This window comes from Pleurodeles waltl, chromosome 5, assembly GCF_031143425.1.
Source record: "Pleurodeles waltl isolate 20211129_DDA chromosome 5, aPleWal1.hap1.20221129, whole genome shotgun sequence".
Classification (NCBI taxonomy): Eukaryota; Metazoa; Chordata; class Amphibia; order Caudata; family Salamandridae; genus Pleurodeles; species Pleurodeles waltl.
The window spans coordinates 851,784,670-851,803,830 of NC_090444.1; the positions used below are offsets into that span (position 1 = coordinate 851,784,670).

At 41.2% G+C, this 19,161-nt stretch overlaps 1 protein-coding gene across 9 annotated transcripts in view; it reads right to left on the reverse strand.

Annotated features, from left to right (window-relative positions):
• The window catches only part of TAF5L (TATA-box binding protein associated factor 5 like), a 522,668-nt gene that overhangs the window by 203,501 nt on the left and 300,006 nt on the right, over nucleotides 1-19,161 (reverse strand). For 8 of the 9 annotated variants that reach the window (XM_069234935.1, XM_069234937.1, XM_069234938.1 and 5 more), the window contains one exon: nucleotides 5,119-5,223. In XM_069234935.1, the coding sequence (XP_069091036.1) occupies nucleotides 5,119-5,223 (105 nt within the window). Of the gene's footprint in view, nucleotides 1-5,106; nucleotides 5,224-19,161 lie in introns of those variants that run through there. The other variant, XM_069234941.1, reaches the window with a different exon arrangement.

Sequence of the window (19,161 nt, forward strand, 5' to 3'; positions counted from 1 at the left end):
TGCGGTAGTGTCCACAATACCTAAGGGGTTCAAACTAAGTATTGATGAGGTAGGGTTGCTTTTGGGTGACTTTTCTCAGTATAGTTAATGTGATTTTCCTTTGGTGGTGTGTTTAAATGTTGCAAGTTTCGATCATATCCAACAGAGGATATGCTATCTTTTGTTTTTATGAATGTGCTATTTATGGTAATAAATCACCCTTGTTTGTTACTATGATGAGGAATTCCCCCAAGCCTGGGTTTCCCAAGACAGACATTTACTACCTGACTTTTAGTAGTGAGTGAACCAAACTACTATGGTGGCTTTTAGAATTGGGCAATTTCCTCTAGCTTGTAACTGGTCCAACAGCCACGTAGATTATGGTTTCCCTTAATGAATTGCCACAAATCTTCATGATGTTTAGGCAAGAAATATGTTCACCCTGACTTAATTTGATTCTTTGCGATACTAAGAAACATCATTATCCTTCATTCTTTCATCCTGTTTCTAGCGATGACAGGGTCCACCGTCAAAATAAAATGAATTTTTGGTGTCCCTTTATAATTTTTAATTCTTGCACCTTTTCTTCCAATCAACGACAAGACACTCTTATTTTCAGTATCATAGGCACTCTACTTTAAAAAGATCTCTGGTAAAGAGCATCCCTGTGGGGCCCATTAAGCATAGCAGTGTTGACCTAACGATGAGCTGCACGCTGATGAAGCATGGCACTCATTGGGCGTGAGGGCTCTTGCTCCTGAATATTAATATTTCTTCGGCCTGTTCTGATCCGTGGGATGACATGAAGTGTGTTCTCCTAGTGGTGTTCTATAGGAACTGCATATCCTTCTCTTTGGTAGCTCAGTCTGTAGTTGTGGTTTCATGGCAATTATATTATAATGCCTCTTCAAGGGTGCGGTATGGCCCAACAACAAAATTACCTTACCTAAATTCACTAAAGGACTATATGGGGTATCAGACAGGGTTGTTTGTTATCTCCTTTTCCTTTTAATGTATATATTAATGGTCTAGAAAGACATCTGGTTAAAAAAGGACAAGACATGCCCTTACTAAGAAATTGCCAGATCCCTATCCTCCTTTTTGCAGAAAATGTGCTCCTGATGTGTTAAGACCGCTAATGGTTTCCAAAAACTGTTATAGTACTTTGTAACTTTTATGGACAACTTGATTGAAAAACTAATTTAAGTAAACCATTTACCATGATCTGCAGCCCGGGTCGGATAAGATTTATTCAGTAGGTAATAAAAGCAAGAAAGGACAGTCTTTTGCATATCTGTCGATGAGGTGGGTGACAATCTGGTTGATCAGAGGGTTAAGGAAACAACAAATGAATAGTTCAGTGGAATCCTTATTCAGATTTGTGAGTAAATTAGGACAAAAACCCCTGGTCTAGTTGTCTCGGGTTTACAAAGTGAAATGTATTCCAGAGGCAAGTTATGGAATGGGCCTGGGTTTTTTGCAGACTGTGCAATTCACCAAAAAACATTAAATCAGTTCCTGAAGAAAGCCCTGGTACCGCAAAGTTTTATATGCCACAGGGAAATGGGTTTAAAAGAATTTTATAACTTTGCAACCCCATTCTGCTGTGGCATTCTGTATGGGCAAAACCAGAAACTACATTTAATAGGTTGGTTCTGATGCAGTGCTTAATTTGTAAATAAGAACGTGCCAGTGCCCAAAGCTCTCCTCTTAAACACACAACTGCTGCAATTAAATGTGGGAACACTGAATACTGAGGTGGCATAATCCTGAAGCCATCTCGGGCCTCTTCCATCAATATAAAGCCACTCCCTGCCCCTCCAGCTCACTCTTTCAGCTTTCTCCCTGTGTGACGATTTTTCATTTTTCCCTTCACCCGTCTTTCCCATATGTGTCTTTTGCTCACAGCAAATGCTTGAGGCAGAAGAATAAGCCCTGGCCCCTAAAAAATAAGTGCCGGTGCTCAGCACCGAAAACAACAAGCACAAATTAAGCACTGTTTGGATGGATTGTTTGTCCTTGGATTAGGTCTCCTCTATGCCCTGGATAAGTAATTTAAGAACCTTTTGTGTTAGATTGGGTAATGTGGATATCTTTAACAACCCTGAACTTCACTCTATTTCCAAAAATCGTTTTGAAAGTTTCTTTATGAATTTTCATCAAGATAAGCGCATAAAGAGTTGACCAACTAAATTTGTTCACGCTGCACTACTGCCAATGGAAGGGATGCAATTTTATTTGCCAGCAAATGCAAATGCCTAACATAGATGAATGTTGACTCACTTTTGGCTAAGCACAGTACTCTTTCAGGTTGAGTTTCCTAAGATGGGTGTTTGCTCTAGTGCCCTTCCTTTTGCTCATGTTATAAGGAGGTTAGACCATGCTCCCTCAGGCCAGTACTTAAGGAGTAGGTTTCTGAAGACGGTCGATCCACTTTGTTATTTCTGTAACAGTTACAATGAATGGAGTTATGATCTGACCCAATTATTTTTAAAGCACTCCATAAAAGTTGGGACATGGTAAAACATTTTAAATGCAATAAATTTTAATTTGTATGTGTTTATATGATGTGTGATTCATTTTCACGCTGTTTTATTATATTTTATTGTTGATAAATATTTATCAAACAAAACTAAACTAACTCAGCCTATTTGGATCGCACAGTGTTAACTTACTGTGAGAAGTACATTTGACAATTTCTGGCTCAAAGTAGTTTGATAAAAACAGATGACAACATAACGGACAATAGCCCTGATCTTACGTAATGGTTCCCAAAGTACTGTCATACATTACTGAAGTAGTCCTTAACTGCGGGGTGCATTGCACTTTGGAACATAGGGGAAAAAGCAATAGAAGTAGTGTTCGACTAAAATAAAGAAGAAGATGTTTGCCTGAGGTAAAATCAGATATTAAAAACTTTAGGCTAAAAGGACAGGGGAAGTCTGGTTGTTTAACTTCAGAAAAACAGGTGGCAATAAATAAGAACCAAATTTGAACACTGCAGGTCAAAAATAGACAGCAGACAAAGACTCAACATGTGGTCATGGTCCATTGACAAACTGAGAGTCATCCATAAGTTCAAATGAGTGTCAACACAAATTCGATTACTCACAACTATATTTTAAGATTAATTCAATTGTAGAAGTATCTGGACTGCAGGATCAAAATGTCCACAGGTAGAGGCTCCTCTGAAATGGCGGTGGAGCGTCGCCCAGTTGTCTGGCTCTGCCAGCAGCAGAAAAACAAAACTATATTTCGCTATTGTTTTATTTTTCTGCTGCTGGCTGAGCTAGCCTGTGCCGGGAGGAGCGGGGCTAGTACATGTTGTTTTGGCCAGTCGTTCCTGGCTGGCCAACCATACATGCACATTTAGGTTTCTCCAACCAAGCTGTATTTGACAGCTGGGTTGGAGAAACAGCACAGAGTCCCTGTGCTCGAGTGAGCGGCAAACCAGTCTGCTCAGGCCAATCCCCATACGGCTCTCATGCTAATTAATATCATGAGAGCAGCAAGGGGATTGCACAGCGAGTCTCTGATGCTGGCACCAGGAAGCAGAGGAGCTCGAGGCGGCGGACAGCACCAGGTGTTTATTTTTTTACTGAACTCCCCCTGTGCTACCTCCTCGCGCTCCGTGTGCCTCCCAACACTTTCCACCCGCTCCACCATTTTTAATTTATGTCGGACGCCAATGTAATTTTGGCATATTGATACTCTACTAATCTTGTTCCAATTTTCAAGTAATGCGCTAAGATGTGCTCTAATTTTAGACAGATCTCACTTTTGGACTGAGAAATTAGGTTACTTGCTAAATTAGTGTTGGGTTAATTTTGGACTAGATTAAAGCACAGTTAAGCCGTTTCAGATTGCAATCCTGTACTACTGATAATATTACAGCTATAACCTCTTGCATCTAAGTGTATTCAGTGGGGCAACAAAAAGCATGTACTGTTGCTTGGTTGGTAATTCAAGAGCATTTGGCTAGGTGAGTAAAGTACATCTGTGCACCAAAGTTAATAAATTAGGTCTTGATGCAGGCTTACTGAATATATCACAGTGTTTCCACAAATTGTGTTATGATTAAGCAGGTTTGAAGAAATGGTAACAATATGAAACATCTGTGACAAGCATTCATTTTCTTATAATTCTGTCCTAATCATTGCTTTTTAGAAAACATGTACTCTTTTAGATCAGCAGTACTATGTGACACTCAGACGCCAATATAAGCAGCCAGAAAGTTTTGGCTTGCTGCAAAGCCTTTACTTTTTAGAGCCTAGGCTTTAAATTAAATCGCTGATGTACTGTACGATTGCTCTGAAATGTTCTATTACTGTATGATAAAACTGGGTCCCCCTTTTTAGCAAATACAGAGCAGACATAATTCAAGAAAATGTCCAAAGTTACAAGGGCAGAATATTAAAATAAGGGATTTGTATGATCTTCTTTTGCATCAATCAACTGTTCAGCAGAAATTAAAACAGAAAACCTATACATTCCATCGTTGTGACTTTAAGAAGTCAAAGTTTTCCTTGTAAGTACTATATTAGCATTAAATTGTGGAAGCATTTTGAATCTTGTTTACACCAATTAAAGAGCAACACAAATACCAAATCTCAACAAGGTAAGGGGCCTTGAATAAACACAAAGTGTACTTCAAGAATCACTATAGTTCAAAAGAAAGTGACTCAATGCTCAGCTTATCTACTGTGAGCGAATAAAAATGACTAAGAAGATGCTCTGTAATGTCAACTGGAAGATTTGTGTTTTGTTAGCAAGCACAGAAAAGTTGCTTAGGCTTTTACTAAACAATCATAGTGAGAATTGATGCATGGAAATGTCAATCAAAACCAATGCTGGAGAAAATGAGATATTTAAAGATTTTAAGTTTGAATTAAAAACAAGAGTGTTCCATCAGGCCAAATATTCCTAGAAACTCCTTAAGAAAATGTTGGATATGAACTGGTAATGTGCATAGGACATCTGTAATACACATAGTTGACACTGGACTCAAATAAAAATAATGTATCAACTTCATACAATCCCAAAACATTAGACCTCGCTTAAAACCTGCACACACATTCTCAAGAAATTTGTAAGCATTATGAAATAATTTATCTTGCTAAATTCTACCTTATTTCTTACCGGAAAGAAAATTTTGTAATTTTGCAAACTGGATTTCATACTGCTGTGGGTCAGCCTGGCAAGGTGAAGAGGACACTGCATTGGCACAACTTGACTCAGCTTGAACTGTCGAATGAAGATAATACAATTAATAGGTGGGACATTTCTGTTGTAATATTTTAGGTGCAGAACAGAAACCTTTACAAAGCAACCAACTGAGCTGAAAAGCATTTTTATTTTTACAGCGCAGAACCTATTGCTCAAGATTCTGCACTCCTTAGAATAACGGCCAATACAGCAAACTTATTTTTATGAGCTTCCTACAGCTTATTAGTTTTCACATAGTAATAAACAGTGAAGTGATTATAGCTGCAAAACACCATTCTATTCAAAAGTCCATTTTAGTTGACTAGTCAAGATGGTCAAATTGCTTACTGCTTTCATAGAATGGTAATATAACCCCTGAACCCCCCAGTCTGTCTTGAGGGGGACTTTTCCAGTGGCAGTGCATCTCAGCTGAGGGTGAAGCACCCAATGTTTCAGTTTTATACTCTGTACATATGGAGACAGTGTTTAGGGAAAATTCAGATAGCACTCACAATTGCGCTGCTCTAAAGTATAGCTGGAAATCATGAATGACTAAACTGCTAGCATCATTTGGTAATCTTAATAGTTTATAGGGAAGTCGGGCCCAGCAGTCTTTACAGATAAAGCGGATCACTAGGGATCAAAGAATAGGGAAAAGGTAATGTTCTAACCCAAAGGGGAGTCTCTGAAAAAGGTACAGCAGCATCAGCAGTACAGTCATTTTGATTGCGTTAATGCAGCTAAACCCAGTTAAGTACATGGGAGCCCACCGTTTCAAATCAGCCTTCAGTTGTTGGAGGAGCGGAGGATAATTTGCCCTATAGAGATTCACCACCCTGAGGGTAATCTTAATGCCCAAGTATGATAGGTCTTTTTTGGCCCAGTGAAAAGTTTGTGTGTGTTTGTGGGGGCGGGTGGGGGGGTTGCGGAACGGATGACTATGGGCTCTATTTCAGCTGTAGGCAGAGTCAGGTTATGCAGGAAAGAGTTATGTAGATGAATCCGAAATCCCGCTAATGCCGCATATGCTTGTAGTTCTTGCTGCGGGGCTTCTAAAGACTTCCAAGGAGACATGAGGGAAAGCAGGACATCATCTAAGAACATCGATATTTTGTGCTCTACAGACCCGAATGGGAGCTCCTTAATGTTTCAGTGGCACGTGCCCTGGCTACTAGGGGTTCAATACTGAGGGCAAATAAGAAGGGAGACAGCGGACACCCCTATTGCATGCCTTGCTCTAGAATGAAATAGTCAGAGCTTACTCCATTCACCAGTACTCTTGGTCCTGGGTTGGCACAGACAACCTGGACCATAGCTATGAATTGTTCCCCAAAGCCAAAACTACAAAGTGTGTGTAAGAGGAAGGGTCAATCCACCTGGTCGAAAGCTTTTTCGGCATCTAGTACCAGAAGCAACAACCGGAATGTACTTACTACCTTTATCAACCAGGTGCACCACTCTCCGTAAACTATTGTGCGTTTGCCGCCCTTCAATAAAGCCGGACTGATTGGATGGATCAGGTCTGGCATAACGCCTTCCAATCTAGTGGCTAGTATCAAAGTGTAGAGTGTGGCATCTAGATTCAGTAAATCAAGGGGCCGGTAAGAAGCACATATATGAGGATCTCTACCGGATTTCAGAATGATTGAGATCAGTGCCTCACTCATCATACACGTCACCTTATGGGCATCTGCCATACAATTAAAGAAGGCAGTCAGATGAGGTACTAGATCTGAGCTACATGTCTTGTAAAATTGAGCTGTGAACTCATCTGGCCCTGGTGATTATTGAGCTTACGAGCGTTTATGGCTCCCTGGATTTCATCTTCCCTGATGGGGCTTCCCAGGATCTCATTTTGGTCAGGCATTACTTGAGGAAGATTTTCTCCAGGTAAATAAGCCCACTGTGCACCCCCATCTCCACTGGCTCAGCTGTATAGAGATGTTGATAAAAATGCCGAAAACATTGTGCATTACCGTCCTCCGTATTGGCTGTCTCTACTGTCTCCACTTTAATCTGACCAATGTTTTTTTTCCTAATGTTTAGCCTGGAGTTGCTGTCCTAAGTGGGACCCCCCACCTTGGTCCCCTGTTCATATGCTGTTCATTTAAGATGCAGCAGAGTTAATTCTGCTCGGTTTGTGTATAATGTCGGAAGCTTCCCCCATAGTGCTGTGATTTTCCTTTGCAGAGGCAGGATCGGAGCCTCTTTATGTGTCCTTCCTGTCACCTTAAGTTCAGCCTCTAGTGCTACTGTTCTGAATTTTCTGTTTCATCAGGGTGGACATCAAGGAGTGTTGTGGGCTTACTTTACGTTCCGCTTAGGCACACATTTTAGCTTTTCTTAGGCCTGTACCCATTTACCTACGTATGTGCTCCGACTTCATTAATTCTATTTATTCATTTTTAGTTAGCCTGCTTTCATTGACTAAGTATGGACAGACTGGTCTAACACTGCTATGCTCTTGCTTAGGAGTTTGGGGCTCGGTAAAAATCACTTATGCATATTATTCCAATATGGTGGGACTGTTTATTTGTTTCCTCATTGGTCACAGCCATTGTGATATTGTTATCACTGTTGGTGAGGAAGGAAACAAGCGTGACCAGTCAAGCAGTGTGAAGCGAACCCAAGCCATTAGATGTCACCACAATGCAGGGAGCAATCCCACGCCACCATCTTCAATCATGGGGTCACCTCCCAGGCACGTTACCCTAACTCTGTGTAGTCAGAGTGTGTCCATTACAGAAGCGCCAGAACAAGTGCATTTCTGACAACCTACTTTTGCTCTGTTGCACATTCTGCTAGTTCCTAAACCACAAAACGTCTCTGGTGCTACATCGTGATCCTAACCTACAGCACTGTTGTTGTTGTCCAATCTTGAGATAGTAGCTTGCTCTTTAGACAGCAGCATATTGTTCTGTGACATCATGCCATTTAATCTGGTCTCCCAGAAGCAGATTATTTCATTAGATGCTTCTGAGTTTTTGTTTTAATTTTATCTATCGCAATAGGTAAATATTATCTTTAGCTGCAAACGTTTCACGAATGAAATATTGAGGAAACATCAAATAATGTTATAAAAATACACAAATTAACTTCAAATAATTGAAAGTCTTTGCTTAGTCTGTGTTTATACGATACAACTAAAAATCTCAATGTATTGTATTCCTTATACATACATTCCCTTAATATGTAATCAAATACCTACAGATTTGCGACTCATCCCAAACCCATTCTACTACTATGATCTCCAAATCTCCAAAATAATCCTTCCTAGACTCTTCCCTCATCTACCCCTCCTGGCTCACCCTAAACCTCAGTTTACCACTATGATCTCTCAAACAACCATGCAAAATTATCTCTCCTTTGACTCATCCCAAATTCCTTTTTACTACTATGATCTCCCTAATCCTTTTCTACAGACTCTTCCCTCCATAATCTCTCCTCTGGTCATTCCAAATCTCATTTTACTACTGTGATCTCCTGATCAAGACTTCAGGATTCTTCCCTCTTCTATCCCTTCATTATTCTATTCAATCCAGCTAACAGACTCACATGTCCTTTGCTCAAATGATCTCATACCTCCCTATAATAATACTACATTCATATTTCTCTATACTAATCCACCACTAATCCTTTTGGGTTCCGGAGCAGCGTGCTACTAGCCAAAACGCGCTTTGATGTCTTGTTAGGGGTAGTAAGCGCTATATAAATACAATTCCTCGTTGCCCTAATAATCGCGGCACATATATTTCATCACAGATTGCGATCTTTTCAATAAATGTATAGAAAACTATCCTGCATCTCTTTCTTTGCCTGTGTGTGTGTGTCTGAGACCTTTTGCTAGTGAGAGACCTGCCGACCACGACTTTCCGGGAGAAGTGACTGAGTGTCATGTTCAGGCTGTCACAAATCACCATTTCTTTCAGGTTTTGGTGGGCTGCTGCTAACTAGCTGAAAAGGTTGGGCCGACAGCTCCCAAGATGGTGTTGGACTAACTCAGTCACACACAAACAGTAGTGCTGGTGCCCGTAATCCAGCAGCCTTGTTATAACAACAGGAGTCTACAACATGGCACCCCCAATGAGGGTTAGGCACTAATTATACAGGTCCCCCGAAGATCTTTGTCTTACACACACTAAGGTACCCTAAGTACCATTTTATGGAGACGTCCAGGGTCTTAGGGAAAATACTCCTCAGCTGAATAGGGAACACCTAATCTAGGCTGTAGGTTTTTCAAGCTTGAACCTTAAAAGGATTCCCCCACTGGTGTTCCTGACACCTTTATCTATTCCTTAAAATGGCACAACCAGTAAATAATCGAGAGAACTGCTGACAACCTGATACACAGTTCCTTTTAGGTAATGGCTTCACAAATGAGGGCAGGGATGTCGCATTCATAGTTGAAGCTCAAGATGCTTACAGAAGAGAAATATTATATTCATGGGTCAACTTCCCAGAATAAACACGGACTCTAAAACATTTCATACATACAGGGTAGGGAATGGACCCATACAATACAGATCTTATCAATACTTAAAAATACCTCCACATTATCAAGAACACCAAGACTGGTCTAATGGCACCCTTCCATATGTAATACACCCTGTTAGGTTAGGTCCTTTAAATAATGAAGGTCCGACATGGCCAACATTGTCCACATACACACCACATCCTAATGTGCAAGCTCTGCCAGTGGCTGAAGTACGCACACTATACAATGACCTAGTAGCAATATATAGACTATTAATACAATTCGTAATCTGGACTCTAAACACTGCTCCAGTGAGGGCTGATCCAGCTATAAATCAATTTGCTGTTTGTTTTGCTTTACTTCTGCCTGAGCCAAAATACACACACTGAAAGGAGTCTAAAAGATTCTCTGGAATGCATTTCTTAATCTGAAGAAGATATTTATTATATCTTTTTGCAAAGCTCATGAAGTTAGGCCGGCATAGCCAAAAGTGTACCCTTAAAATGTGCAACAATGAAGTAGGACCATGTACAAAGAATCTTCAATCTATAAACAGCAAATATATGCATGCAAGGATACAGACACTTATATAGATATATGTATATATATTCATACACAATGCAAAAGCAAATAATTAATAAAAATGCATCACCGTAGGACCTGTCTGGTGCTTCATCTTTTTTCCTGCCAGCAAGCTGATGACCCCGTTCTACTGCAACAAGAAAGAGAGACCTCTACCCTCACGGGAAATATATCAGGCATTCACCATCTAAAATCCTGATTGAGGTCTCTGAATCTCCTACTGTCGTCCTGGGTCTCTTATATGAGGAAGGAGCTTTCTGGAAAAACCTTTCCCGCTGCGCAAGAAGTATTAAAAAAAAAAAGCTGGCTATTTTAGGTCAGGGTTGAAAGAAACAGGTTTGAACTGGCCAGTTTCCCAAGGTGTCTCTCCTCCAAACCTGAGCCGTTCGCTGCTGTACCATAAACATCAGTCTAGTACATCCTTATTATGCTGACTGACTCCTCCACGTTATGTCTTAGCTGTTCGGTGAGAAATGAGAAAAGAATACGCAAAATAGAACACACATTGCATAACATGTTTTGTACGGAAAACTACTCGTACCTTTAACGTGGCAGTGAATCTAAGCCTAAACTGAATACAAAATGGAGTCTGTAGCTGGTGATCACTAATGTAACGGTGGACAGCTAAGCCAAGTGCAAAGCGGTGCAACACGAAATAAGTGGTCCAAATACAAATATTGCTACATTTCGGCCTTTGACCAATGACTTGTGTAACCTATAGTTTAAAATCAACTTTTTTCAGTCTAAACATTGCACGCAGATTAGGAATAAATTGTACACAGCAACATAATGATATAATAAGAGCTAATACTACAAAAATTCCAACCAAAACTTTACGTAATTGTCCGAAGTCAGGTAACCACTGAAACAACCAGTCCCACCATCCCTGATCCATATCCTGTTTTACCCCTTTCACTAATGTATGTAGTGTATCAATGTGGGCCGGGATAGATTTAGAGTGGTCAGAAAGGTTAAAACAACACATGCCTTCGAAGTCATTGCACCCATGATTATGTTTTAGCAAAAGATAGTCTATAGCAGCCCTGTTTTGTAACGCAGCTTTTCTAGTACCACGCACATCTAATAACAATTCAGATAAAGCAATAAAAGTATGGTTAATGTTTTTAACTGTTAGACAAGCTAATTTGTTTATAATCCTAATATTGTGTACGGCTAAACCAGGCACGCCTACAATAGAAAGACTAGATACTCTGATTGGGATAATAATTGAATATCTGAGTCGCAATTTTAATCTAGTTGCATAGTGTCTCTAGGATAACGAGTATGTATAGAATTAAATGGAAACATCATGAGTCCTAGGCGTGTGAAAGTACACGGCCAGCCAGTTATGTTAGCTGGAATGTAGGTAAAAGTAAGGTTTCCACATGAGAACAGCCAGACTCCTGGCAACTTGACATGTTTAAAGTGACTGCCAGCAGTCACTAGATGATGACAAGCCATGTGATTTGACATATTTTTGCAATGTCTGTCCATTCGGTGAAAGCACAAAACTCTGTGTTCTCACAGTAGGTTTTGAGAGGTTGATGTTTTCTTTTCTAAACTCAATTGAATGCATTTTCCAACGTCACGAGAATTGGAGGACACGTAGTAACACACGTCACCAGTAGTAATGCTGTAGGTAATTATCTGAGTGAGACTGTCCCACTTTTCATCGATTGTTTCCTGACAGTCCCTGCAATACTCATAGGGACTGAAGTGGGTTTCCACTTCATGTTCTTGCACATCTTTATCCTGGTTAGTGGCACTGAAAATTTCTAAAAAGGTGTTTGTTGGTGTTGGTATGGTGATCTAACACGTTTACAAAACATCCATAATGCCATTCATACGAAAGTCGGATCTGTTGAGCACGGTTTGCACCAAATTAATCCAAATGTTGTCCTTCAGATGCAGTAAAGGTGTTGCGTGACGTGGTTGATCAATCAAGTTGAGGTTGGGGGTGCTAGGTCTTTCCCGACCCCACACGCCCATAAGGAGACCACACAGCACACTCACAGCAAAGACAAGTTGTAGCATGATCTGTAAAAGAAACAAGTATGATCATTCTCGCATATAACATTTGTCAGCTGGAATATGTTCCCATTTTTAGGGTCGAGCCTGCGTTGCATGCGCTCGCGCATGCTTATCGCAGCGAGATGCTTTAGTGTTTAGAAAAGGGCTCGGAGCCCTGTGGACGTCATGTCAGTGTTTTTTATTGGTTCGTGGGCTTGCCGAATACAATCTGCTTGCTTTTATTAGTCAAAGGCATGCATACGTCATGCCTTTTCCGGTGGCTAGCCCACCTCGAGCGCATCGACCAAGTACAGAAAACATGCGAGGCTCGCTGTTTTCTGTCCGGCTCGTGGACTACTTTTTCTCTAATTTACTAGCGCGATTTCGCTTGGCAGAAGTCGAGCGCTTTACATACTTAATTGCACTTTTTCGGGTTAGGTATATAAATGCACTTTTGCCGATAGGTGAAAAGTCGGGTTAGGAGTTTACAACGCTATCAGGTCTAACATGATCAAACACGAGACCCGTTGCATTGCAAATGCTTGTTCTTTTCCTGGTATAATGATCAGCAGGAAATTATTGGGGCTGTTTGCTATAATTTCTACAGGTTCTGGTGGATCATTTGGTGATTCCACCCACACTTTAGCCCCAGGGTTTTTATCAGTTGAACCAAAACCTCCCTCCCCAATCCTCCATACACTGGAATTATGACAAGTTGGGCAATTCGGTCTCCAATTTGTATGAATAAATCAGCTTCTCCACTATTTACCAGAATAGGTTTGATTCCTCCTTGGTAATCTGCATCCATCACTCCCCCTAAATTCTGAATACCTTTGAGGGCCAACCAGATCTAGGAGCAATCAATCCGAAATGCTCTGGGGGAATCTGTACTCAAACACCTGTTTCACACAGTGCTATGTCTCGTGGTTTCAGTCTGTAAGCTTGTAAAGCATGTAAGTCAAGACTGCAGATTCGGGTGTGTCTCTTTAAGGAGCTAAGGCTCCAGGTTTTATTTCCAAGTACGTGATGGTATTGGTGGCCACATGTGGTTGTATTTGCAAAGCTGTAGTTAGCATTCGCATCAGGTGTGTTTCAGCATTTGTTAATGGTCTGTTATTTAGAATTTGGAGGGCTTCATTTAAATGCTCGCTCCAGTTATTCAAAGTTCGACCAGATAATATTTGCAATTGAGCTTTCAGTAAGCCATGCATTCTCCTAAGCAGTCCTGAGGCTTGTGGATAATAAGGGATATTATATATCCACTCAATACTGTGCTGAGAACAGTAGTCCTGCACCACTTTGCCCCTGAAGTGTGACCCATTGTCACTCTGGACCTAGAGTGGTACTCCATAGTAATATATTAACAAGTCCAAAGTTCTGATAGTATTGTGCTGAGTAGCACGTTTGCAAGGGACAGCAATCGGGTACCCAGAGTAAGTGTCCACTGCAGGTCAGGCGTGTTGACACCCATGACTAATCGGTAGTGGTCCAATGTAATCAATTTGCCATATCGGTCCTGGTAACTTTCCTCTCCCTAACTGACCTTTGACTGTTTGCTGGACAGATCTCTGTTGTGTATGCTGACAAATAGGACATTGCAAAATTACAGTTTTTATCAAATCTAGGGCAATGTGCATCCCTCTAATCTCTGCCCACCTGAAAATGGCTTTTTATCCCAGATGTCCAAATTTTTTGTGCGACCATTTAGCCATCCCCACCAAGTCAGAATCCTGTGTTACCACTTCTGCCTCTGAAGTTTTGGTTTTGTCATCTGCAAGGGAATTGAACTAGCGCTCTAGTGAGTCAATGGGACAATGAGCATCCACGTGATATACTGCGACTTTACTCTCTTCTAACATTTCCCCATATTTCCTGCCACAAGTCTTTGCCCCACACCTCCTTTGAGTGGATAAACCAATTATGTGCATGCCATGTGGGAAGCCAAGCGGCTAATCCATTGGCAGTGGACCAAGAATCAATCAGTGTAAATATGACAAGTCCCAGGCAGCTCTTGCTTTAGAGCCTGATACACAGAGTACAACTCCGCATATTGGCTACTTTTACCTTCTCCTGTGGTGATCAGCAACTTTTTGGTAACTGGATTGTATGACACTGCTTTCCAATGTCTTTAGGTACCCATGTATTTAGATGAACCATCAGTGAACCGTACATGTTTCCTATCCTTGGGGGACAAGGATTGAAATGGCGCACCCCATCCTACTGTGACTCTTTTACTTGTGGCACCTCCTACACCCTCTCCTCATCCTGTACAGGATCTTGTGACACCTCTTCATGTAGGGCTGCAGTGCCTGCTGGTCCTACTTGAACCCTGTCTTGTATGTACCATTTCCAGCATATGATACTAGCCTCATGTGCATGTCCTATACGGTGAGATTTAGGTGAACTCATCACCCACTGCATGATTGGTATTTCAGGTCTCAGAATTACATTATGACCTAGTGTTATTTGCTCAGTATCCACTAGAGCCCAATAACAGGCTAAAAGCTGTTCTTTAAAAGGAGTATAGCACTCCCCAGAGTCAGGTAGTTTTCTAGTCCAAAACCCCAGGGGCACCCTCATCCTTCCCTGTTTCTGCCACATACTCCAATTACATAGTCCCTGAAAAGTTACGTGTATCTCAATGTCTCCCTCCTGCACTGGCCACAAGTCTAAAGCCTGTTGAATTGCTTCCTTTGCCAAATCAAAAGCAGACTGCTGCTCTTCACCCCATTCAAACTCATTTTTCTTCCTTGTCACTTTGTACAGAGGGGCCAAAATCTGACTCAAATGAGGGATGTACTGTCTCCAAAAACCAAACAAACCAATAAATCTGTGCCTCCTGCTTAGTGCGGGGTGTGGCAAACTCAAGAATTTTATGCGTTGCTTGTGGTAACACCTCTCTTTGTCCCCGATTCCACTGAATGCCTAGAAACTTCACATTGTGAGATGGTCCTTGTGTCTTATTTGTGTTAATCATCCACCCTTTACTCTGCAAGAGTTCCACCACTCTTCCCAACTGAATCTGCACCTGTTCTTCTGTCTCTCCCTGAATCATCACATCCTCAATCTAATGGGTCAACTGCACAAATGGAATGACAGGCACTTCATCCAGGTGCTCTGCCACCAGCCGGTGACAGATAGTGGAAATATGAAGTTACCCCTGAGGCAAAGATAACATTTTATATTGTCTTCCGCAGTGGGAGAATGATAATTGCTTGACATTCTAGCGCCAAGGGTATAGAGAAGAACGCATTGGTGATATCGATAGTGGCGTACCATGTCCCTGCATGTTTCTGTATCTGTTCAATCAAAGTGATAGTATGTTTATTCAGCTCGTTGTAATCAACTGTCATTCTTTACCGCCTGTCAGTTCGGGCGGAGGGGATTGTTCCATTCAGTAGTAGTTGGAGCTATTACACCAGTCTGAATCATGTCTTTTATGGTTTCACTTATTTCATAATGCCCCCCAGGAAAGCGGTACTGTCCCAAATGAATTACCTTAGTTGCCAGGGGCACTTTCACAGGGGGAATTTTTAAACAACTCACTTTCATGGCTGACACTGAAATGTATCTTTTGGTTCCAAACTGATAACAACCATCATCCAAATACAAAGTCATTCCTTTCAAAACGTCAATTCCCAGTATGTATTCCAAAAGAGGCACAATCAGCACAGTATATTCTCTTTTCGCTGTTCTCCCTAAATTCATTTGTACTGTGGTTTGTACAGCGGGGGTCTGCCTCACCCCCCAGCCCTGTTGTGGTGTAATGCGGTCCGTTGATCTTCCTAAGATTTCCATAAATCAATGAGGCCTCCACCCAGGTGTCAATTAAGGCCTGAACCTTTTGCACATTTTTGTGTTTCCAATGTATTTCTAAATCAACATGAGGTCTGTTATCTCGACAAGCCCAACTTTGTACCCGAGCTTGGCCAGTTTCCTAGTCCTATTTAAACCTGTCAACTTTTGCCCAAGTGAGATCTGGATATATGCTTTCATATTTGCGAGCAGGTTCGCCCCAGTCTCTGTTCTCAAAAGTTAACCAGTTACTGTCCAGGTTTTCCTCCCTCTCTTGTGGGGAAACATTTCTCTCCAGTTCTTTTCCTTCACCTGATAACTATGCCTGGCTCTGCTTTTCACGCTTGTTATATTGATGTTTACCTTTCTGCTGCCTTCCTTTCGATCCAAACCTCTTTTACGATACATTTCCCAGAAGCTTTTGGTATTTATCCCATCAATCTGTTCTCTCTTGACCCCCTTTTAGTAGCGCCGTTAACATGTCTTTCCTGGACATTCTGTTGTTATCTGTGCAACCCTCAGACCTTTAAGATCTCTCGGGTTTATCCCAAATTCATAATTCACCTAACTCACTGACTGCTTCTAATACATCTTTCAAAGCCTGCCCTGTCTGATTGATTAATAAAGTCGTAATTACTTGCTTATAGGCAGGTGGAGCAAGGCAAATTATTTGATTTCTTATTGGCACAATAAGACGTCCATCTAACAACTGGTGTGCATTGCCCAAGAAAATGGCAGATTTAATTGCCTCATCCTTCATTCTTTGCATTGCATCACATAAGGTATACCAAGGTTTCTAATTGGGAGGCCACTCTGAATCAGTGGGGTACTTCAGATTACATCCATCAACTATTTGTAACAAAGTGGTATGGTGTTGTCCTTGAAAACCCCTGAACTGTTCCTGTATTACTGGATCAGAACTTAGAGTACAGAACTTGCGAGAGTCCCAGGTATCTAACATAACAACAGAAGCGCCAGTTTCAAACAACCTCACACCCCAAGCAAGTAGGGACTCCCCTGTTCTCTGTTTAAAGCGATCCATAATGACAATTACTTCTTGCTGAATGTAATCTTCTAGAGCATGTAGTGCAACTCCTGCTGGATCTTGCGGTGTGAGCTGCAATTTTCATCTAATTATTGGCTGTGCAAGCACTACATTCTGCTCCTGTAGGTCCCCCTGTCTCCCACCTTTTTTACTCTCATCACTAGAGTTTGAAGGATCACTGCTGGTCGAAACTCTACTATCCCAAGACGACCCTGGCCACCAGTCCAAACCAGCATTAGCAATGACTAAATGAACTTTTTTCTGATTTATCCTTCCTCTACGTTTACGATATTTGTTTTCAGCTACTTTGATTGCAGCACGTTCTGCAACTGTTTGCAATGTGTCTGCCTTATCTTGCAATAATTTATTTTGGCAAGACAACATGGTAACACTATCCTTTAAATCCACAAGCTGCTTTTCCAGTTGTTCATTTACCCTTTCTGACTATTTACATTTTTCATGCATTTTTCTGTAGGCAGAAAGACGTATCCACCTCCGTCTGCCAAGAACTGAAAGATTATTCCCTTCAACTGATACCCTTCTTAAGCAAGACAAAACATCTGCTGGATCTGCGTCATTCAAACATTCATCCAAACTTTCTGATAAACCAGCCAAATGTGAAAATTAATTAGCTAATTCATCATACAGTGCCCGGCACCATCCACAAATTTTTAGAAGCAGACGCTCTAGTCTTCCTGACAAACATATTTTCACTTTTAAATGTACACTTTCAGCCTACAAACCCTTCCCTTGCCGACCTACGCCAAAGTGTTTAGCTTTACTTCTGACTGAGCCAATAAACACACACATTGAAAGGAGTCAAAAAGATTCTCTGAAATGCACTTCTTAATCTGAAGAAGACATTTATTATATCTTTTTGCAAGGCTCGTGAAGGGAGGTCTGCATTGCCAAAAGTGTACCTTTAAAATGTGAAACTGTGAAGTAAGACCATGTACAAAGAATCTTCAATCTACAAACAGCAAATATATACATGCAAGGATACAAACACTTATATTGATATATATATATATATATATTCATACACAATGCAAAGCAAATAATTAATAAAAATGCATCACCGCCTGTCTGGTGCTTCATCTTTCTCCTGCCAGCAAGCCGATGACCTCGTTCGACTGCAACGAGAAAGACAGAACTCTACCCTCACAGGAAATATATCAGGCATTTGACGTCTAAAATCCTGATTGAGGTCTCTGAATCTCCCACTGGCAACCTGGGTCTCTTATATTTTTTAAACAAATCAGGAAGGAGCTTTTTGGAAAAAACCCTCATACTGCACAAGAAGTATTAAAAAATGCTGTCTATTTTAGGTCAGGGTTGAAAGAAACAGGTTGGAACTGACCAGTTTCCCAAGGTGTCTCTCCCAAGCCTAAGCCGTTCCCTGCTATACCATAAACATCAGCCTAGTACATCCTTATCGTGCTGACTGACTGAGTCCTCCACGTCATGTCCTGGCTCTTCCGTGAGAAATGAGAAAAGAACCCGAAAAATAGAAAACACATTGTATAACATGTTTTGTACGAAAAACTACTCATACCTTTAACGTGGCAGTGAAGCTAAAGCTAAGCTGAATACAAAATGGAGTCTGTAACTGGTGATCACTAATGTGACGGTGGATAGCTAAGCCAAGTGGAAAGTAGTGCGACAAAGTCAGTAGTCAAAATACAAATATTACGACACTATTACAGAAATTAATCCACAAACCATCCATTCAATAATGGGCAAGGCGCTACTGCGCTAGAGAAGATTCAGTTCTGGGTTGCGCAAAAGACAAATCAGCTGAAAGCAGAATTTCCCCATAAGGACCCCAAAAAAGTACAGTATTCTCACAATGTGCTTGCCGTTTGGGATGGTTCCCTCAATTGAGGACTGCGCCACTTGGGGCACAGTCTTTGCTGCAATATACACCACCACACATGGAACACCGACACTTGCAAATTTACCGGAAGCGTTGAAACACATTCAAAATGAACACAGGGCAGCCCCTGCCCTGGACTTGAGGATGAAACTGATGAGCAATTTTGAGACAGTCGCCTCAATAATTTTAAGCAAT